General features: G+C 38.9%; 1 protein-coding gene across 2 annotated transcripts in view; it reads left to right on the top strand.

The window, feature by feature from the left end:
• Positions 1-23552, top strand: part of LOC124787968 — a 110087-nt gene that overhangs the window by 48575 nt on the left and 37960 nt on the right. For both annotated transcript variants that reach the window (XM_047254973.1, XM_047254974.1), the window contains exons 3-4: positions 2410-2575; positions 15107-15324. In XM_047254973.1, the coding sequence (XP_047110929.1) occupies positions 2410-2575; positions 15107-15324 (384 nt within the window). The remainder of the gene's footprint in view (positions 1-2409; positions 2576-15106; positions 15325-23552) is intronic.

The raw sequence follows: 23552 nt of genomic DNA on the forward strand, positions 1-23552 counted from the left end.
GCTGCCCAAGTTGAGGCGGGTGGTAGCTGTCCAGTGAGATGCAGTGATCTCTCCCACCGTCGGAAGTGGCCTCTGGCACTAGAGTCTTACGCCAATCAGACAGAGCTCATAGCCGGTGACTGCCTCTTCCGGTGTTGTTCCGATGTCTTTAGATGTTGCTGAAGTGTTCTCTTCAGGATGCTACATGCCTGGTTGATAAATATGAAGACACATGAGTTGCCCATGCATCACAGTCTCCCTTTCAACCTAAATGATAGTGTCCAAAGGAGAGGCATGCCAATACTTCTGGTATCATTTTGGTTGCAGGAACTGCTGGGAGGGGACATATTATGCCTTCCAACCGCCTTTGGGCCTCACTCCAGATTTTCTTTCAGGGTTTTCTCCCTTAGCCTTCATCCCTCCTGAGACTAACCACAAGGCAGTGGCATGTAAGATAATTAGATGAGGAAAGGAGTGGTAACTGAGGAAAGGGTAAGGTAGGGAATATGTAGGATGTAAGACAGGTCGTTGTGAGGCACACTTCATCTCACTCCTCTGCTGAGACCTGTCTGGCTAGGTTAGACCTGCCAGTAGCTACACTACTGCCGGCTGCCCCCAGCATAGCTCTCAGCTTCCCCGGAGCACACAAACTCTCCTGCCTGCACAGACAGTGCTACGATAAGGCGGTGCTTCCTGGAAGAGATTGAAAAGCCAGGAAACTGATAATAGAATGCACGACATTCAAAACATATGACTCTTCTGGTTCAGTGGCTGTCTCATAAATGCTGTAAGTGTGCGATGAGGACACTGGCCTCATAACAATGTATGATGTGATTCCTATAACAACTTACACAGGTCAATATCCCATTTTAGTTTTGCACGTTTAATAGAGATTCATATACTCTTCACAGGAGAAGTGTGAAATTAATTTGTTGAAAGTCTGTATTAGAGGAATTTCTATTTTTGTTTTTTATTTAGTGGTGGTGTCATGAGTATAAAATAAAGAGATACTGTAAAACTGTTTAATGATCTGTATTGATAAGAAATATTTGGTATCCAAGGATTCATCTTCATAGTAAGAGAATGATTACTTTAATAGAGGTGTAAAAAGACTTAAAGTTAGGACAAATACATGCCTATGATTAATTGTTTATAATTCATTGTGGGTCATTCCACATGTAATAAACATGAATAAGTGTATCTACAACAAATCCGGAACATCACATGTTAAACTAAACCATGCGGTGACAATAATTAATGGCACTACTAAATCATTGTCACTTAAATGATTGTATGTATTTTGTGTGTATTATGTTATATTGCACCCCTAACAATTAGACGAGGAGCAGCAGCTTAAAGAGAGTTCCAAAAAATGTACTTCTCATCAGAATTCACTTCTGTGCAATCTGGTACAGAATATATGTGCAAGCAGACTTAAATCCAGAAAACCAACCTGTCCAACACAGGGTGCACCTCTTGTATATGATGTGTGCGAAGAGTGGAAAGAGTTTTGACAGAAGTTTCCCCCAGCAAATTCTCACCTTATTATTGATCCTACTAAACATGTGAATGGATTTTGTTTTCCCAGGAGACTACAGCTCTGAATCGATTCTGTAGAGGGCACCAAAGGCGTGGCCTGTTTGTATGAATGGGGGTTCAAAGATGCCCCAGTGCACAACTGTGCAAGAAAACGATATATCGTGTGATTTGAAAGTGTTGACTACGGAAATTTCCTGGTGCACTCAGTGACACCAAGAACTGTGGACTAGTTAAGATACTGTGTGTGTGTGTGTGTGTGTGTGTGTGTTTTATATTATGTATTGGTTTATGTATAAAGTCCTTGTATAAGATTGTAAAATGACCATGTAAGCATGTGAATGAATAAAATAAAAACCATATTATGCACATTCTGTCATATCTTTATGAAATGAAGGTTATTCATGTGCATCATATCATGTATTTTGTAGCCCAGAAGAGCTGAAAATGAACCAGATAATGGGAACTCTTAAAAAAAGCTAACCTTACTATCATACATTCGATTGTGAGGTACATGAATTAAATTTTCACTAGAAGCAATATTGAGATCTAATTTTGCTTTTTTTATTATGCATCTGACTTTCACATACCATTTGTAGTTGTTTTTATATTTCATGTTGCTTTACAAAAGCCACTAAAAATTACTTAAAACAAGGATGCTTATACATGAAGAAAAGTTTAATTTCTGTGTGTCATTGAGATCTTTATTAGGCTAATGTGTACCAATAATAAGCATTTTGAGTAAAACAAAACTTTTCATGAAAGTCTAAATTTGATATTCATGATTACACCTACATTACCTGTTTCTTAAGGATACTTGTACGTGATAACTGCAGAGGTAATTGTTGGAACAGTCAGTGAATTAATTTGTGTGTTTTTTTTTTATGTTTTAAGGCGGACACACTACAAGCAGATAACAGCTTGCATTCAATTTCCTGAAGAATATCCTGCTTTTCCTTTGCTTATTCAACTGAAAAGTAAGAATCTGTCAGAAAAGCTATTGGATCGTTTGACATCTATTTGTGAAGAAGAAGCCAAGAAATTTTTAGGGAAACCACAGGTAAATTTAATTTTTTAAGAGTAGTTTACTTTTTTCATTACATGAGGAGTATTATTTGTAACTGTAAATATAGTAAGGAAAGTTCTGGGAGAATGTAAGTGCTTTGGGAGTAAAGCAGACCACTCACCAAATAGCAGGACCATTGAGCCATTGACAGCCATACAAAAAAGTATGAAATCTGGGAGTTATCCTCACAATACAACATTCGCTCCTGTAGTCATCCTGTCTTCAATGTGTGGTAACCCAGTGCCCCACACCATCTACCCAAGTTTCCACTTCCTGTGTCCCATCATCCCCTCCTAATCCACACCTCCACATCATCTTAATTGTGTGCCACACAAACTCACGGACTCCAGTCCTGTGTGTAGCATGTTATTTTAGTTGTGACAGTGTTAACAGCTGTGATAAACTTATTGAAAGAAATTAGTTTCTTGCTTTGGATGGTTTTATCGATTGTATTTTGTATACTATGACATCTTGGCTGTGTAGCTATTTTCAGAAAAATGTTTAACCTGTTAAGAACAGATAGTTTACATTACAGTGAGCAACAGTTTGCTTGAAAATTGCATAGTATACAAAATAAAATGAATAAAAACGATCGGTGCAGGAAACTAATTTCTTTCATGTTTAACAGTTTTTGCAATTAGATTTCAAATTTTCCTGTGATAGAAGAAATATGAATCTAGCAGCAGCAGCAGCAGCACCACCACCACCACCACCACCACCACCACCAGCACCAGCGACAGCAGTAGTTGTGGTTGTATAGCTGATGATATTTAGACCCTTATATAGAAAACTGAGATAAATGCAATCTAGTTCACACACCTGTGACTTGGTATTGTGCCACAATACACCACCATCAGTAATAGTAGTTTGTGTGTGTGTGTGTGTGTGTGTGTGTGTGTGTGTGTGAGAGAGAGAGAGAGAGAGAGAGAGAGATGATCAAACCAATTAATGGGGAATCTACAGTCTGACCTACAATCTAGCTGGATCAAATAGTGGAAAATCCAAGATGGGATAATGACAGTATTATGAAAAGGATAGATTGCTACTCACCATATAGAGGAGGGGGAGGAGATGTTGAGTTACAGACAGGCACAACAAAAAGACTGCTAAACATGTGAGCTTCCAGCAAAAAAGCCTTCTGCTAAAGTAGCCAACAGACACACACACACACACACACACACAAATTCTCGCAAGCACAATTCACACACACGTAACCACTATCTGGGCACTGAGACCAGACTGCGATCAACGGCGCACATGATGGGAGAAGCAATCTGGGTGGTGGGTGTAACGTGGAGGCTGGTGTGAGGGGCAGGGGGGGGGGGGGTAGATAACAGAGTAGGGGGGAGGGGGCAGTAAACTGCCTCTTGTAGGAGCATGCTGGTACATAGTGGGGGTCAGGGTAGGGCAGCTATTTGCAGTCAGAAGTTTTGATCCGGAGAGAAGGGGAGAAAAGACTGTGGGTGCATTGATGGAATGTAAGGCTGAGTAGTGCTGGAGTGGGAGCAGAGAAAGGGATAGGTGGTGAAGGACATGGACTAATGTTGAGGTCAGGGGAGTTATGGGAACATAGGAGGTATTGCAGGGAGAGCTCCCAACAGCACAGTTGAGAAAAGTTGGTGTTGGTATTAAGCATTCGAAAGGCGCAGGCTCTGAAGCAGTCATTGAAGTCAAGAATGTTGTGTTGGGCAGCATGTTAAGCAGCTAGTTGGTCCAGTTGACTGTTGGCCACAGATGTTTGGTAGTCATCCATGTGAACAGACAGCTTGTTGGTTGTCATGCCCACGTAGAACACAGCACTGTGGCTGCTGTCCCCACCACGTCCCTGCACACTCCCACAATCAGCGCTTTACTGTCCACCACCGTACCCTGCTATGTGCCCCCCCCCCCCCCCCCCCTTGCCGCTGCCTCCTCCTAATTCTCCCACCCAGATTATTTCTCCCAATGCGCGCAATTGCCCACAGCCCCACCTCAGTGGTCAGAAAAAGTAGTAAAATGGTCGCGTGTGGTGTGTGTGTGTGTGTGTGTGTGTGTGTGTGTGTGAGAGAGAGAGAGAGAGAGAGAGAGAGAGAGAGAGAGAGAGAGAGCTGTGCTTACGTAATTGTGAATCTCTCTCTCTCTCTCTCTCTCTCTCTCTCTCTCTCTCTGTGTGTGTGTGTGTGTGTGTGTGTGTGTGTGTGTGTGTGTGTTGTCTACTTTAGAAGAAGACCTTTTGCCTGAAAGCTCACATGTTTAGCAGTCTTTTTTTTTTTGTTGTGCATATTTGTAACTCAACATCTCCCCTATATGATGAGTAGTAGTCTATCCTTTTCATAATACTGTCACTACAGTCTAGCTTGGTATTTTTTTAACAGATGAAGCATTGAAATTACGATGAAATGAATACCCCTAGCTGCATACAGGCATTGATATAAGTCAATGGGGACAGTTGAAAATGTGTGCCCTGACTGGGACTCGAGCCTGGGATCTCCTGCTTACATGGCAGACACTCTATCCATCTGAGCACCGAGGACACAGAGGATAGTGCGATTGCAGGGACTTATCTCTGGCATGCCTCCCGTGAGACCCACATTCTCAACTTATTGTTCCGCACTATGTTCATAGTGCCCCTGCCCATTTCATTCTTACAAGCTGCATGGTCACTGATGGTATCTGTCCTTTCGGACCTGTCCAAAAGGACAGATACCATCTTCATACATATAAACAAAGCATTTGCTAGTATTCAAGGTATTTATTTGCATTTTAAAAACCATTGTTTCCTCAAATATATTAATTTTGGCTCTCTTCGTGAATGTTAGTCCAGCTTTCAGTTGAATTGACCTCCATCTCCAAAACAATTTTGCTTTAACACTGACTCATATGCATTGTGTCAGAGTGTGTATATTATCTGACTCATTCTCAGGTGGAAAACAGACTTTTCTGTTGATTTCTATGACTACCCAATCAGTTTGCAAAAGCGTCAGTCATATAAAGTTCTAAAGCGCTGCTTTTTAAGTGTGCACCAACTTTATTACAAAACCCTCACAAATTCTCTACTGTGTTCCTACACAAAATAAACTTGCAAAAAGTGTACCTGGTTTGAAAGTATGAGATTATTTTTTTGAATAAGGTTTTTTTAATAATAATTAAAATACTGTAAATATCATTAAAACATATTTTTGTCAATATTGTACATATTTGTATCTACTTTGTACATAATTTCCATGGTTGAAACGTTTGTCATAACACTCAGCGAGTTTTGAATTTCGAGGCCAAACAAATGTGAATCCATTAACTGCAGTTTTCACTTCTTCATCGTTATTGAACTGTTGGTCAGCAAGGAAGTCCTTTAAGTACAAAAACAAGTGAAAATCACTGGTGCAAGGTCTGTACTGTAAGGTGGATGATCCAGTCGTTGCCATCGAAAATACAGCAACATGTGGCTCGCATTGTCACGATCATTGTCGCATCGGAACACAGTAAGCGACGGTGCTTGTTTTGTGTGGCATGCTGGAATTTCTTGGACTCTACAACTGACTTACAGATAATATCTCATAGTCATTGATGAGTCAATTTTCTTAAACATTATAAACTTCTACAGCTCAGCACAAGGGCGCCCCTATAATAGTTTGTAGGGCGGGGCATAGATCTGGTATTATGGAGTATTATTAATGTGACTTGTAAGTAGCTAAAAAAAGTTTCTGTCCCTTCCCTGTTAACTGTCTTTTGTATTATTTTCTTGAAAGAAAAATTGAGGGGGGGGGGGGGAGAGGGGGGGGGGCTAAGAAGCTCATAAGTTTCCTTGACACAAATGTACGAGGTGTGGCTGGAAAAAAACAGGACTAGTACTGGTGAAACAATAAAACGAATGCAATAAGGCTGAAAGTCACGTGGCCTGTCACGTGACTCTCGCTCCGCCTACTGCTCGAGTTTCATCTGCCTCCTGCACTCAGTCTGCCCGTGGCGTCTGTTTTAAGTAGTTGACGTTTTGTCTGTGCGTCGGAAAATGTTGAGTGTACAGAAAGAACAGCGTGTTAACATCAAATTTTGTTTCAAACTAGGAAAATCTGCAAGTGAAACGCTTGTAATGTTACAACAAGTGTACGGCGATGATTGTTTATCGTGAACACAAGTGTTTGAGTGGTTTAAACGATTTAAAGATGGCCGCGAAGACACCAGTGATGACACTCGCACTGGCAGACCATTGTCAGCAAAAACTGATGCAAACATTGAAAAAATCGGTAAACTTGTTCGACAAGATCGCCGTTTAACAATCAGAGCAGTGTCTGAGTTAACAGGAGTTGACAAGGAAAGTGTTAGGCAGATTCTTCATGAAAGTTTCAACATGAACAAAGTGTGTTCAAAAATGGTTCCAAAGTGTCTCACAATTGAACAGAAGGAACGCCGAAGAATGATTTGTTCCGACATCCTGGAAAACATTGAAAGTGATGCCACCTTCTTACAAAATGTTATTACTTGCGATGAATCATGGTTTTTTACTTACGATCCCGAAACTAAACGCCAATTGATGCATTGGAAAACTCCTGGTTCTCCACGACAAAAAAAAGCACGAATGTCAAAATCGAAATTCAAGGCAATGATGATTGTTTTTTTTGACATCAAAGGGATTGTGCACATTGATTGGGTACCAGAGGGACAAACAGTGAATCAGCATTACTACATTAGCATCCTGGCTACCCTACGTGAGCGAGTACGGAGAAAACGGAACGATTTGTGGAGAAAAAAGTCATGGATCCTTCACCAAGACAATGCCCCAGCTCACAGTGTGTTGTCAGTGAAGACGTTTTTGGCAAAACACAACATTCCCATCTTAGATCATCCACCCTACTCACCTGATTTGGCCCCCTGTGACTTTTTTCTTTTCCCTAAAGTCAAGTCAGCTTTGAAAGGAACTAGATTTGAGACTGTTGAAGCAGTAAAAGAAAAAGCGACGGAAGTAATGTATGGACTTACTGAAAATGATCTGCAGCATTGCTATGAACAGTGGAAAATTCGTATGGAGCGGTGTAGAGACCGAGGAGGAGAGTACATTGAAGGAGATAACATGAAATTGTAAATAATTGTAAATAAATGTTTTTTCCAGCATCAGTCCGGTTTTTTTCTAACCGGACCTCGTATAATACAGCAAAGAAACAAAGGAAGCGGAAGGTGAATTTATACATATGTGACAGTCATTTCATTTTGTGTTCTGTATCGGCAGTGATGGTAGTTGAGACTGAATGAAGTGACCAGATGAGGTGGCGCATTGGTTAGCACACTCAGGGTGTCTACAACCCGGGACAACCAGGAGATGTGGGAAAAACCCGGGAATTTTTTCATCTGGGAGAAAACCGGGATAAACTCGAGAATTTTTTGGAATTTTGGGAATTTTTTTGTTTTAGCTTTCAGTTAAATTTTTGTTATTTTGACTGGTAAGAAACAATACTCTAACAAAGGATATTATGTATCTCACTACTATAGAATAATACTGCAGCAATAAAACATGAACGAGAGAAAAAAAAAAACAAAAATAAAACTTAAGCTGCAAAGGAAATGTGCCGTATACAACAACTAAACACAGTGCTCATACAAGCGTCTGCCAACAGCAAAATGTGTTAAAGGCCTTAGGAAGACTGTTCAGTGCTTCATAACAACAATTTGCCTTCGTCTCTGATGAGAGTGACGTCACAACTGTTTACTTTTGATTTGTTTGAGCAGGGCGGTCTCATGTGCATGAGCAGTTGAGTCGTGCATGTGTAGTACCTTCTCCTGCTTCTGACTACATAAGTGTGACTGTTAGCTGTATAAGCAGCAGCTGCAGCAAAATGCTACCCGGAAAAATTTTACTGGCGCATGCAAGTTGCCAGATTCACTGGGGGCAAACTGGGGTATCTACCCCGGGTGGCAATTTGAGGGGAATGGGAGGGGGCCACCAAATTCATATTCTTGAGGAAAAAAACAGTGTTTCACAAAGCGCCTAGTATCCAGGGCACATTGGTCTGTCGATTATTCATATGATTTTGAAACGCACCCTTGTAGGTTTTTGAATATTTTAGAACATATTCTGAGTTTATTTCTGAATCAATCATAAGTTGAATTTTGAATGTGTGAATAGTGTACGTCATGCATCTGCCAGGGGAATCCCGTCGCATCTACAAATAAACTTTCCTGCAGACAGAAGGGGACGGGGCTATACAAGCTGAGCGGAATAAAGCCAAACGGGTAAATGACAATCGCTGTTTGTTTATGTGGTTGATTGTGTTTGTGAATGATCGGCGTTGTTATAATTACCAGCGAAATCCATAGTTTCAGACTACCAGAGTGGAAATAAACGACTAACAGGAATCATAGGTAAGAAAGATTATGTATTTTCTTCTTGGTGTACCCAAGAAAATTAAATGTTGATAGAAAATTTTTGGCCAGACTGCTACACTAGTAAGGACCAGTTGTACTGTACCCGGTAGCAGCTGCCTGAGTAGTGTGGAAAACGCATTGTATGAACACGTAATAACGCCTAACCGGAGAATAAATGCGGTATAACTAAACCGTTGATTGTGGCAGGGCTACCAAAGTTAACCGGAGAATAAGTTACAGAATTAGTGATGACAAGATTGTTTGGTAGAACGAGGAAGGAGAAGAAATGGTGACATCACACAAATTATGGAAGAATAACACGATTCCAAATTTATATAAAAATTTCATACTACTACTTTTTGATCTCGTGCTTGAGAAGCTGGAGCATATGAATGAAATGTGAAACTATTTCCAAACATAAAACTTTTTGCTTGTAGTAGGTCTGATAGGCATTTGATATTGGTACTTTGTGAATTATATTTTCTCGTGTTATAAAAATGACCATTTGTGCCAAAACAGTCTTGTTTATTTGGTGTGTGTTACAGTAGCTGCAATATTAGACAGGCCTATTTTGTTTTATCTAGCAGACAGTGACAAAATAGACGTAATAAGATTGAGAAACCATACAAGTCTTGGGTACTGTTTGTATTAACAGATTTTTCAGTGTTAGACAAAGACATTTCTTTTTTCATGTAGCAAAACATTTGACGATCTTTGATGAGGTAATAGATTCTTTCCCAGAAAGGAAAGCATGCCATGTAAAGCTGTAACAAGGTTGGAGAGAAAAAATACTAGGACTTACGGACTGAAGAGATGTGTACTGTCTTGCTTGTCTCTTCTACTGGTTTCATGTATCTTATATTTAATTTTATGTCACACAAAAAAGCAAGTTATTAGCTATAGGCAATAAAGAATGCAAATTTTCTGAAGAGTTCTTGTTCTCCTGGTTACAAATTATCCCATCCAATATTGACTGCAAGTTGTTGTTGTGTTTTTTTTTCCCCCCCTCCTGATGCACAGAGCAATCTGAGTTAGAGTTGGAAAGTGGGTAATCTCCACGTGACCGGCATTTACGTTTAGTGATTTTGCTGTTTCCTCTTCATTTATTGCTGTCACGTCAAGTGAAAACAAAATGGATTTATATGGCCAGGAGCTATCATGTGATTTAAAATACACTGACATGAGTACAGAAGGCTAAAATATCTTATTAGTTTCAGATTTTATTTTATTTTATTTCCACCTTTCTGACAGTCAAGTATTAATCGCCTTGCAGAACAATGAAGTTATTTTTGTCGATTTGCTAAAGAAATTTGGCTTTTATTAATCTTTTCCGATGAGGCAGTAAATTTATTTGAAACAAAGTGTTTCATTCCACACTATTGGCTAGTTTCAACTGTTCGCTGCATTTCAAAAGTGCGTGTTTTCATCTTCTAGCATGTATGGCATTATGCCATAATGAAGAACCAAACATTAGATAATACAGCACTGGTACTCCAAGAAAATTTACATCCGAATCTGCACATACGAATGTGCACTTTAATCCGAATTACACGTTTTAGTATGGTGCACGAAATTCCGATTCTCATGGAGTATCCTCTGATGTCTTGTTTCTTTCATGACATAATGTAAGATCTTTTAATGTCTTACACCTACGAACATACACGCTTCCAGCATCCTAGTAGCTGCGCAAGCGCGGTGACACCTGTTATCTGGCACTCTCTGGCAAGTACTGAAACGAAACTACTTCTAACAGGTCATGGGAAAATATTGTGAATGGTTATTTGAAAAGTGTTAATTTACTTTTGTGTGTGAGAATGTACAATGAATTTCTTAAATCACAGAGCGTTTGATTCTCATTTAAAAATCAAGTCTTTGAGTACAGACATTTAGAAAAATTTTGAGCCCAGAAGATCAAGACATTTATGTCTTTATTAAAAAATTTACTGGCACATTTGTGGGCTGTATCTTAAAGTGTAACATGTGCAAAAAAAGATCAACATTATATGTGAAAGCTTAGCTTCTCTTGCAGCTTATTAATCTTCGAGACCAAGATAATATATGAAAGCTCTGCTTTTCTTGTAGTAACAGTATATATAATAATTTAAACCATTAACATTTCCTATTTGTGTGCACGCCCTACTTAACAGTGATAACGCTATTGGCTGACTACATCACGTGTCCTATGCTCGAATATCCTGTGTCATCGGCTGGCGAGATCACGTGACATGAGCTATGACTGGCTACAAATCGCATTGCAATCTTGATTTCAATGCTTCAGAAAGTAACATGAGGCATTTGGTAGAATTTAAATTTAGACTTTCATGATACGAAAGTATGCAGCGTACATGTTGCTGCACATCAAAGATCTTTCCAAAACGTGTTCTTTTGTTTACTGAGTTAGGTTTTCTAAAGAGCCGAGAAGTACTACACCAGTGTATAAAACCATAACCATTCAATGGACTGATAAGTTTTACAGTTCTAAGGAAAAGTATACTGTCACTTAACATGGAAAAAGTGTATCTTCACCCGGTAGAAAGCGTAATTTTGACTGGGAAATCTGGGAATTTTTTTTCTTGTCCACGTATACACCCTGACACTAGACTTCAGGAGGACAACGGTTCAATTCCGTGTCAGGCCACTCTGGTTTAGGTTTTCCGTGGTTTCAGGCAAATGCTGGGATGGTTCTTTTGAAAGGTCAAGGCCGACTTCCTTCCCCATCGTTCCCTAATCTGATGAGATCGATGATCTTGCTGTTTGGTCTCCTCCCCAAATCAACACAACCCCAACTGAGTGGAGTGTCACACTTGGCAAGGGCGAGACTCCTACTCTGGAGATCGGGCCTTAAATCCTTTAGTGTCCTGAGTGGTAGGCTGCATGCAACAAATTATAAGTTTTCAAGTAGCATGCCAGTGATACTTTATTAATACAGCCAATAAAGAAACAAGTTCAACATAATGTACATTCTAATTGATAGAACTGAAAAGGAACTTCCTGGATGAACATAACAAAGCCAGAGTCTGACGCAGTGTGGGTTGTAACAATGTAGTGATGTGTTTCGTAACAGTAGTCCCTTGTGATATAGGTCATGAAGGTAATGACTAAGTACAGGTTCACATGGAAGAATACCAGCTCTTGGTGCACAGAAACCAGGGAAGCACAGCATTGGAGGTGATGAAGACTCCTAAGGGTGATGGTTGACTGATCAATGCAGATGCTGTTGCGTCTCATCCACCGATTGCCACTGATATATCAAATCCAGGCAAGGCCAGCATCCAAGGAGGTGAAGGCTCTGAGGTTGACAGCTGGAAGATCGATAAGGTGCAGCTAGTGTGAACTCTGATTGACGAGCTGCTAGGTGTGGCCAGTGTAGCCTGGAGTGTGAGCTTGTGTTGCATGCTTTTGGTCAAGCAGTGTCTTAAATAGGCAGCAGGTGGAAGGATATCCACACAGTTCTTGGCGCTCACGTGACACGCAGATGTGCCGTTGTCGTTGATTCATGCACTGCTTATGGATGAGGTTGGTACGTTTTATGGTGGGTGTGATAGGTTGGCATGTCAAGAGGATTGCTTGTATATGCTGGGGGGGTGTATGTTGCGCAACACACATTGTATTTGCATTGCTCGGGCGCATGTACCATCTCTGGTGAGGGAGCACCTAGAGCAAGACTACCATTGGTTACAGGTGTTGTGCCAGAGGCTGGTGTATGCCCAAGTATGTGGCAAATCCATATTCAAATGAATACCAAGATGATTCTCTGAACAGAAACAAAGTAGATTTCCTTGTGGATCATCATTAAACTAAGGTACTGTCCCTTCTCTGATGTCAACACTGTTGTTGGGATTTTAAACACTAGTATTTCTCTAAGAGTGAATTATCTTTGAAAAGTCTTTTTATGTAGCTTTTCTGCTATTCCAGCAAACACCTAGAAACCTCTTGTGTATGTAACATGCCAGGAAAGCCTAAGATCATTATTCAGTTTGTTCAGAAAACTACTGAGGGGTTATGCGACGAAGCAAGCCAGGATAATTTTACTTTCCCTCTTGTTTTGCCATCTGCCTCCTAATTAATTTTTTAACTTCTGACTAATTACCATTAACATACGTGAGTATAATCTGCATTTTCATAAAAGACAAAGGTTGGCCCTTAGTCTTAAAGAATATAACACCAGATCTAATTTTGTGTATAGTTTTATGTATGTAATTGATTTTCTAATTTATTTTGACTATGCCTAGTTTGTGTATTTTGTTATAGGGTGAAATCTATAATTGTTTCATAAATTAAATTCTATTGTGGATGTATAAACAAATATAAATTCTATAATAATTAGAAATGTTTGGAAGACGAAACAATAGCAGTCTTTATTTAAACAAATAATTCGGCTTAACTCCTGTAGTAGAAGCAGCTATTAAAAAGAACAAATTTTTCAATGTATTCAGTTAATTTAATTAGTTAAGTTTTAATTCTAATTCCTGTAAATTTAACTTTGAACAATGTGTAGTTTCAGTACCTATTATTGTGAGGCTATATAAGGGCCCAATTTTTGGTTCCGAGACAGTCAGTCCAATGCCGAGTTTCAGACGAGAAACGTGCTTGTTAGAGCAACAACAATGCATCAACGTAACTGTGAAATAAGTGTACCACAATTAGGCCATGTGTTAAAACAATGACAGTGTCTGTTCCATATGTACACGATTATTCTGAAAGAACTGTGAATTATGTGGTTATGTTTTTTAACTGCTCGTAGATGTTCAACAGTAAATTATTGTAGCAGTATGTGGATGTTCGCCTGCAACCAATTAATGAGGCTTATCAAAAGTTAAACAATAGTGCAAGGGCTATATAACTGTGTGTTAATTGGAGGGTTGTGAACAGTGAAAGTAAAGTACTGTGAAATGCAAATTTGCACGTACTGGCTGCATCATTTAAAGTAATCAGTGTTGTACTTCCACACACCATTTTTCAGCCAGTGTAGCAACACAGTAAGTTGACACCGAGGACAACAAACGAAGAAATAAAGGAGGCGAACTGTCACATTTAGGCTAGGAAAACCCCCTCTCCCCTGCCCACACCCTTTCCCTTCTCACAGTTCAGATACTGTCTTCCATTGATCACTAAAGACAATGATATGAGCCTGGTTGTATTACTGTAATGTCCCTACAAAAATGCAATTCATTAAGAGGGTGCGTGAAGATGATGGATTTTTGGTCATTGAAGAGGAGAAATGGTGACAGTTTTCTTTGTACGAGGAGAAGGTTGAAATCACTAGTGTTTATTTCATGAAAAAGTCACTGAAAGTCACAGGAAAGAGAGGTGTCTAACAGTACTTGTGGCAATTCACAGAGCACTGAGCTATCGGGCAACATTAAAACTCATTCTTCCAAATATGAAATCTCAAACTTGCCTATTTTGCGTCCAACTGATGTTTTAATAGTGCCACTGGTGACATGTAGACTAATTTAGGCAGACGTGACAGGTTCTTTAGTTTTGAAGATAGGGCTAATATTTCACGGACTGCATGATTTCTGTGGACATATTGTTCTTATATGTTGGCATTTTGGTGTATATAACTTTTTCCCCTTTGTTGAACTCAATATATTTGTTATACAAGTGATAATCTTCTCAGGTACACATCATGTCATGATAATGAGTACACTGCAATTGGGAAAAAGTGTGGTGGAAGCAAATGCAAAGAATGGAGAAGAAAGCTTGTCTGTTGATAGGCTCTCTTTCATACAAAGAAAAAAAAGGCACCTCTTTATAATGTATTTTTTTGTTTGTACTTCCTTATGATCTATTTCCCAGATTCAAATTTATTTTAATATCCTATCTTCAGTTTTGTACTCTGTTCAACCTGTCCAAAGGTGATATTTGATTACTTCACAAATTCCTGCTTCACTTAAAGATACTGTTCTGACTAATGCCAAAATTAATTGATACTTGAAACAAGGACAGTACCTAAGTACAAGTTTCATATAATAAGCAGAGAGGAAAGATAGGAAACAGAAAAAAATGGTTTGTAATGGTGCACTGTACTGTATGGCATCTCGCTTCTTCAACCTTTTCTGAAAAAGGAACCACTCAGAATTTCGAAAAGCAAGAGATTCAGGTGTACTTTAAATTAATGTGCTGCCAACTTTTTAAATATTCAGTATGCATATGTTGGAGATTAAATGGTTCTTGCGATATTTGCAGGTCTTACCAGTACTGAAATTAGTAAAAACTTTCCTTGATGAGAACCCACTTTCTTGCTGTTATGATGAGGTATCTTCCATAAAGAAAAGCTTGTCTGCAGCAGATGAATTAAAGCTGAAGCAAAAGACCTCATCTATCCATTTAAAATTGTGTGAGGGGAAGTACTTCTTAAAAACAAGAATAGTAATTCCAGAAAATTATCCTGAAGCTGCAGTTGTGTAAGTAAAGTGATGTGAAAAGCTTATTTTTATTATGTACTCCTTAAATATATTGTATTATACCTGAGCAAGACAGAAAAGGTGTATACCTCAAGGAAATTATCTGATGGTCATCATGATTCCTGGTAACTAAGAGTAAAAATTCATCTTGAAGATGCATGTCATGGTCAAAGACATTCTGAAAAAACACTCATTTTTATTTCCACTTCTGTTGACACATTATAGTAATTATCTCCTAACCTTATAAATAGGTTTCAGAATTTTAAGAATGTGGTTTACTTTTTAGTACTTCTATTGGCTTTTCTCAAAGCTAATAAATAAAAACACACATGCTTTTCCTAAAAGTGTTTGAACCAAATCTTTGAGGATGTTAAGTCTTGTTCTCTTGTCCTACTTTGCCTAACTCTATGGTTTCTTTCAAGATAGCACCCCATGAATAGAGTGATCAGAGACTTTATTATCTCATGTGCAAATTCAAGGGACAGTGTAATTCAACTACAATAATGGGAAATTCAGAACTGAAACAAGAGTGAGGTGAGGAGATTCCATATGACCGAAACTACTGTCAGCATTAAGCTGTGCCAGTGACATTGTACAGTGCCACTACAGTATAGTTGGTTGGGTTAATGTAGCCATGCTGGTGTTCTGCCTTGTGTGTGTGCTGTTGTAATTGGGTAGGTATACATCACAAAACATTGAGAAGCAGATGTTGGCTGTTCATCATAATGCGTGCAAAATTGATGAAGATGATGATGACAATGACAATGATGATGATGATGATGATGATGATGATGATGACAAAAGTGCAGTACAAGATAATATAGAGGTGCAAATGAAATTATAAAAAAAATCTTTTGTTACAAATTTTGATTTTGTCAACAGAAATTATAGAGAAGGTGTGATTGTGGAAGTAATAGTGAAGAACAAAATATTTGTTCTGAGTCCATTTGTTAGTAAGAAGGTATGTAGGATATGAAGCCAGAAAAAAATTATGAGTTACATCTGAGATTGAATGTGTTATATCAGAGAAATTATGCTGGATGACTGTATTTTAAACTAGTTCATAGTCTTTGATAACCAGAAAGAAACAAGTAAAGACAATCATGTACCACATAGTTATGAGATTGTTGGCTTCTGGACACCTAAAAGTAAGTTGAACTGTAGATCAGTGTTTGGGCTTTTATTATTCTTCAGCCACTTTTGGTTTTTTCTCTGGTATGATTGAAAAGTCAGACATTAACCTGTAAATACAGGGTGATTCAAAAAGAATACCACAACTTTAAAAAATGTGTATTTAATGAAAGAAACATAATATAACCTTCTGTTATACATCATTACAAAGAGTATTTAAAAAGGTTTTTTTTCACTCAAAAACAAGTTCAGAGATGTTCAATATGGCCCCCTCCAGACACACGAGCAATATCAACCCGATACTCCAACTCGTTCCACACTCTCTGTAGCATATCAGGCGTAACAGTTTGGATAGCTGCTGTTATTTCTCATTTCAGATCATCAATGGTGGCTGGGAGAGGTGGCCGAAACACCATATCCTTAACATACCCCCATAAGAAAAAATCGCAGGGGGTAAGATCAGGGCTTCTTGGAGGCCAGTGATGACGTGCTCTGTCACGGGCTGCCTGGCGGCCGATCCATCACCTCGGGTAGTTGACGTTCAGGTAGTTACGGACAGATAAGTGCCAATGTGGTGGCGCTCCATCCTGCTGAAATATGAATTGTTGTGCTTCTTGTTCGAGCTGAGGGAACAGCCAATTCTCTAACATCTCCAGATACTGTAGTCCAGTTACAGTAGCACCTTCGAAGAAAAAGGGACCATAAACTTTATTGGCTGAAATGGCGAACAAATGTACAACTAAATGAAACTTTATAGCTCCCTTAATTCGCCGACAGATAGTGCTTAGCTCTGCCTTTTGGGGCGTGTGGTATTCTTTTTGAATCACCCCATATTGTCTAGACTTTTGTGTGGCATGCCACTATGAAGTTGTGAGTGGTTACAAATAAATTGTCTGTATCAGTAGCATCCAGTATCCATTCACTGAGGATCCTATGGCACAAAAAGCAAGGATATGTCTACTTCTTTAACTACTTACTCAATTTGTACTACCTGTTTTACCAGCATTATTTATTCTGAATTACAGATGTGTGAAATACCTCCTTAGCACTCATTTCCCTGTGCTCATGCACTGACCTTGATCCTGGCTTGCAGTTGTTTGACTGTGCTTGCCACTCCTCCCCCCCCCCCCCCCCACCACCACCACCACCACCACCACCACCACCACCACCAAGTTTTCTTGCACAACTATCTCTGTCCCTCTTTGTCTTTGTTGTCTTTGCTAGCACATGTTTCCCATTGTAACATTTTCTTCTTCTTCTTCTTCTTCTTTTATTATTATTATTATTATTATTATTATTATTATCATAAACTTCTTTTTATGTGCCTTCCTTTCCCACTATTTACAACTTTTTCTGTGGCTAATATTTCCATATGGATTCATGAATCTATTTTGAATTAGAAGTTTACTCTTTGACATGTGTCAGCAGATATTGTTACTGTGTGATTTCACTCCCTGTTACTGTACACTGTTGCTTTGGACTCTTTATGCAGCCTGCATCTGTTTTGAATGATAGCTTTCATACATATTTCATCTATTCTTGTTCCTTTTCTCCTGTCTCCAAACTTCTTATTTTGCTTGACAAATGAATTGCTTGAAAAGCTCTATAAGCTAGGAAATCAGTATGCTATTTTTCATTTGCTTATGTATTTTCTTGACTTAAGCTTAAATTTCTAACAGTCTTGATTGAACTGGTCATCACCAAGAAACAATTTATTTGTAACCACACATAATTTAGTAATTGATGATAAGGGCTCTCCAGATTTTTATATGTGGCAATTACTAAATTATGAGCAGTTACAAATAAATTGTTTCTCGATGATGATGACGATGACGATGATGATGACGATGACGATCAGTTTGTCAAAACTCATGTCAGCATCTCTTGGTGTTACATAACAGTGACTTCTTTCAACAAATCCAAGCAAGGGAAAATTTCCATCCATTGAACAACACTGACCAGTGGTCAGCTCTTCAGTAAGACTGTCCTCTTCATAGAAAGATGGACACTACACATATCAGACTTAAATAATAGCACGGCTCTCAGTCACTTCAGGTTTTGCAGGGTTATTGTGAGATCAGTGTTGAGATTATGCATGCTGAGTACGAATTGGGTGTGAAAGTCATGGTGCCTCATTATTGATGAACTGTCATTTAAAACTACCACCTCAGTGAAATGAATGTGATGTTCTCACTGCCATGCATTTGAGGGAGGTGACGATGGCATGAACACAGTTGTGGACTGGTGTGCTCCCAGTCCTGGCCTGCTCATCCGCTTCCTACCTCCAGCTATAGTCCAATTAGATCGTACAGTTTTCCTGCTGCCTCTTGTCAATGTTCATTTTGTAGCTAAAATAATGTTCAAATTCATCTGTGGCTTTCATGTGTTGAATGTACTTGTATGTAATATGTTATAGATCAGAGTGAGTACACAGTCATGAGACACACTTCTGTCTTCTTCTCCTCCTCATCATCATAATCATCGTCCTCCCCCTTCGTGAGAAGGTAAATTGGGGAGCTGTTTATACTGAACAGTTAGACATAGCTTACTGCGAATCACATGTCAAACAAGGCAAGCTATTGTACAGTTGTAGAGCAGGCTGGAAATCTGATAGTGGGAATTTCCTGATCCTGAGATGTTAATGAATTGTCTCTGGTCACAAGGAAGTTGACCAGTATAAGATGTATTTATCTATCACATATAAGCACTATTAAAGACACTTATAAACTGAGAGTGTCAGTTAGCAGAGGATGCTGGAATGAATTGGAAGAATAGTAAATAAAATATGTAGATAAAAACTTTTACAACAAAAAGTGGGATGCCAAACTAAGACACTAAAATACTATGGTCAGAGCAGAATGCTTAATTCCAATCAAAGCATCTCGATGAACTCCGAGCTAGAGAAGTTGGCTATTCTGAAAAGGAAATTATGGGTGCAGTCGAGGCTGAGGATGGCAGAAAAGTTCAGAACAACAAAGAAATCTGTCAGAATGCTAAGAGAATTAGGAGACAATGAGGAAAATTAGGCTGTTATATGTTGGACTATTATACAGATAGACAAAAATATACTTTCCAATCACATATTCGATTACCTTCAGAATAAGATGATCACCGTGACATAAATTGAGGAAGCTTGGAAAGATGTTGAGAGGACCAACATCTTGGAAGACTTCATGTTAGAATGGGACATTGTTTTGAAACAGAATACAGTGTTTCGAAGGGTTTAAAGTTGAAACAAGAAGTATGAAGACTGTAAGAACACAGACGGAAGAACAGAAGCAACAGCATAACAACCATATGAAAAAGTATTGAGAACAGAGGAAATCCAAGACAAAGGGAACAAAACGAAGCTGTAGATATCAGGCAACTTGTTTTTATCTCTCCATCTGATAGCCTTTTCTTTTCATTCACTCACACATTGTGTTTCAAAAGTTTCATCATGAAGGACAGCCTTAGACGTGTGGAAAGAGTGAAGTTATATATTAAATATCAGAAGCAGCCACTGTAGATTACTCCTGTTAAGTATACAAACAAACAGTTATGACAAGTGCTAATGTATTTACATTGATAGTCATTGAAATTACATCTAGATTATTTTATATGTATAAATTTGTATTAGGAGAAAAAACAGCTCATATGTTGCTCTGTTTTTGTGAACTATTCTGTGAAATTATGGAAAGAGGGGGTTCCCCCCCGCCCCCCCCCCCCCCCCCCTCTCTCTCTCTCTCTCTCTCTCTCTCTCTCTCTCTCTCTCTCGTTTGCCTGATGTCTGTTGGCTACCTGTTAGACTTTTTCTTATCAGAATATAAAACTCCATTCAGAACCATAGATGGGAGGCATATGTAGGCTGTAAGGAAGTTATTTCTATTTCTAGTATTGTGGTTGTGAATTGTACAGCTCATGCTGAATCAACTCTTCTTATTAACCGTAAACAACATAATGGATCAAATGTATTGGCACATGAGTGTAAGAATCACAGCATTCCTGTTGAAACTTCTGCAAGGTGTTCAGTTATCAAATTTTCATAATATTCTTAGACACAGCACTGGCAATTCATATATGTTTGACGTAGTTTCACCACCCCAGAGGAGTATAATGTGGGACAATATTGAATGCAAATTATGTCAGCAATCCCACAATGAGAGAGCTATCTAATTGCAAAATAGGCATAACTGCATGTTTTAGTTAGTGTAAACCCCAAGCTGGTGCCAGCTCAGTTTATTAATCATCTGGATGCCTAGGAATTTCACACAATAAGTTATATCCAACGTGGCCCATTTATATCTACTCATGATACCTAATAGTCATTTTTATTTGTTTGGACTGGCATAATATGAGATTTTGTAAGATCAAGAGTTGAATTATTTGCTGTAAACCATTTATGAACTGGTTCTGCTGCTCTTCTGGCTATGTGTGGTATGGATGCTTTTGGCTCATTATCAGTATACTTGTATCATCCATTCTTGAAGATTCTTATCTATTGGTAAGTCATTTATGTGGATCAAGAACAGGAATGGGCCAAGCACCAAACCTTGAAGGACGATATATTTAATGTTTTTCCCATTCCGGATTTAGTCTGTAAAAGTAAACTTACATTTGTTAATGTATATTCACTGGTGATGAGGTTAAATCTATGCATGGGAGAGGGGTGCATCTAACAGCATAGCATTTTAATTTCCCTAGAAGGGTAAACGGAGTCACATATTTCCCTGGAGATAATACGGGTCAAAACTAGAAAAAAATCATATAAATGTTCATCTGGAAATAAATGCTTGTTGAGATATGGGACATTCTGTCCTTAATAGTCATGTGTCTGTTAACACAACAAGAGGTGCTCAGTGTAGTTACCTTTCATTTTTACACATCCTGCATGTTGTCAATGGGTGTTGATGTTTGTTGTTTACACTCATTGGAATCATTTATCTTCTGATGTCTGCACTACCTCAAAATGATATGTATAGAGTGGCTTATGAAGGAAACAGTTGAAAGTGCCTTATCTGACAACAGTATCAGATACAGAGGACTATGTGTGGCCAAACACAACCAATAAGATGTGAGGTATGAATGTCAACAAGAAGTCAGCCTCTATCGACATCTACTTCTATGTAGATACTCTACAATCCAATATACGTCATGTGGCGGAGAGTATCCTGTACCACTACCAGTCATTTCCTGTCCTGTTCCACTCACAAATAGAGCTAGGGCAAAAGATTGTCTATACACCTGCATATGAGCCCTGATTTCTCGTATGTTATCTTCATGGTCCTTATGTGCAATGTATGTTGGAGGCAGTAGAACTGTTCTGCAGTCAGCTTCAAATGTTGGTTCTCAAAATTTTCTTAGTAGTATTCCTTGAAAATAATATCACTTCTCCTCTAGGGACTCGCATTTGAATTTCTGAAGCATGTCCATAACACTTATGTGTTGTTTGAGCTTACTAGTAACAAATCTAGCAACCCTTCTCTGAATTAATTTGATGTCTTCCTTCAATCTGCTCTGGTGCATATCCCAGACACTGGAGCAGCACTCAAGAATAGGTCACACTAGCATCCTATATGTGGTCTCCTTTACAGATAAACCACACTTTTCTAGTACTTTCACCAATAAACCAAAATATAGTATTTGCCTTCCCTACCACAATCCCCACATGCTCATTCCATTTCATATCACTTTGCAACATTACACCCAGATATTTAAATGATGTGACTGTGTCAAGCAGGACACTGCTAATGCTGTATTCGAACATTATCAGTTTGTTTATCCTACTCATCCGCATTAACAGGCGCGGCTCGTAATTAAAGGCTCTGAGGCGGAGCCGCCCCAAAATATATGTTAAAGTAAATTTCGCAAGAACGTATTACATAATTTAAATTATCAGGACGAATTTCGTATATTTCCCATTCCGATTAAAATAACGACGTTCAACGTTTTTGGAACTGTTTGTATCGATGAATGTTTTCCGAACGGTTAGTAGTGTTTAGGCTGCGCCTTGGAAAGTCCGTAAGCTGCGTGTATTAGCGGTTTAGGGGCGTGGCTTCTACATAGCATTGCTCGTTATGGGCGATCCGAAGGCTCAGAGCTTGCAGCCTAAGGGTGTTATACCAACCACCACACGTTTTTCACGTTCCACTATCTATGTAATAAAGGAATGTAGAGTGGCCGAAACTTCGCTATCCAATATCTGTCTCTGCACATCTCTACTACGCCTCGATGCGTCATTAATCGACGTTTAGTATTTTTGTTTTGATAATGTTTTACATAGTAGTTTTGTTTCTGCCATTGGCTATTGTATCCACATTTAGAGTAAGTTTGCAAATATCCCGCCAGAGTGCACTAGACTACAGTAACATAACAGTACTGCCATCTAGCGAGAGTTTCGTAAGTGATTAGAGGACAAAGCGCGCGAAATTTGTCCCGTTACTTTATTTTCCGTGCTTGCTGATGCTGACTGCTTTTGTTGACACCGTGTGATATTAGCAAGTTTCTATTTCGGAGTGTATTTTGCAAGATTTTAGTGAGTTTTACTTCCTTGTGAATATCTGCGAATTACGGCGAGTGTGAAACCAGCGCAACATGAATTCAGTGTGCAATTTAATAGGTAAAAGCTTGGAACACGGCCACAGGATGAAAGTGAAAGAACTTGGTGCAACCAGACCCGATCTAACGATCAATCAAGTACAGAAACAGTGTAAATCTAGGCAAGGATACAAACGCAGTTTTAATAGAGCAATGTACGATGCAGCTGAGTGGTTGTGTGGTTGTGAAGTGAAAAACGCATTTTTCTGTTTCACCTGTCTTCTTACAAATAGTACTGATAGTGCCTGGACTGAAACTCGTATCGCTGACTTAAAGAATTTTCACGCAAAGGTGAAAAAACATAATTCCAGCGAAAAACATTTAAATGGGTTCATTGAGTTTTCAATGCTAGGGAAAGTGGACATTATGTGCCAATTAGACAGTGCTTACCGCCGTAATATAAAGATATATAATGAAAATGTATCAAAAAATCGGTATATTCTGGGTAAACTGATAGACTGTATTAAATTTTGCGGCAAATTCGAGCTTGCCTTAAGGGGCCACTATGAAACAGAAGATTC

Source organism: Schistocerca piceifrons, chromosome 3 (genome assembly GCF_021461385.2).
Source record: "Schistocerca piceifrons isolate TAMUIC-IGC-003096 chromosome 3, iqSchPice1.1, whole genome shotgun sequence".
NCBI classification, from domain to species: Eukaryota; Metazoa; Arthropoda; class Insecta; order Orthoptera; family Acrididae; genus Schistocerca; species Schistocerca piceifrons.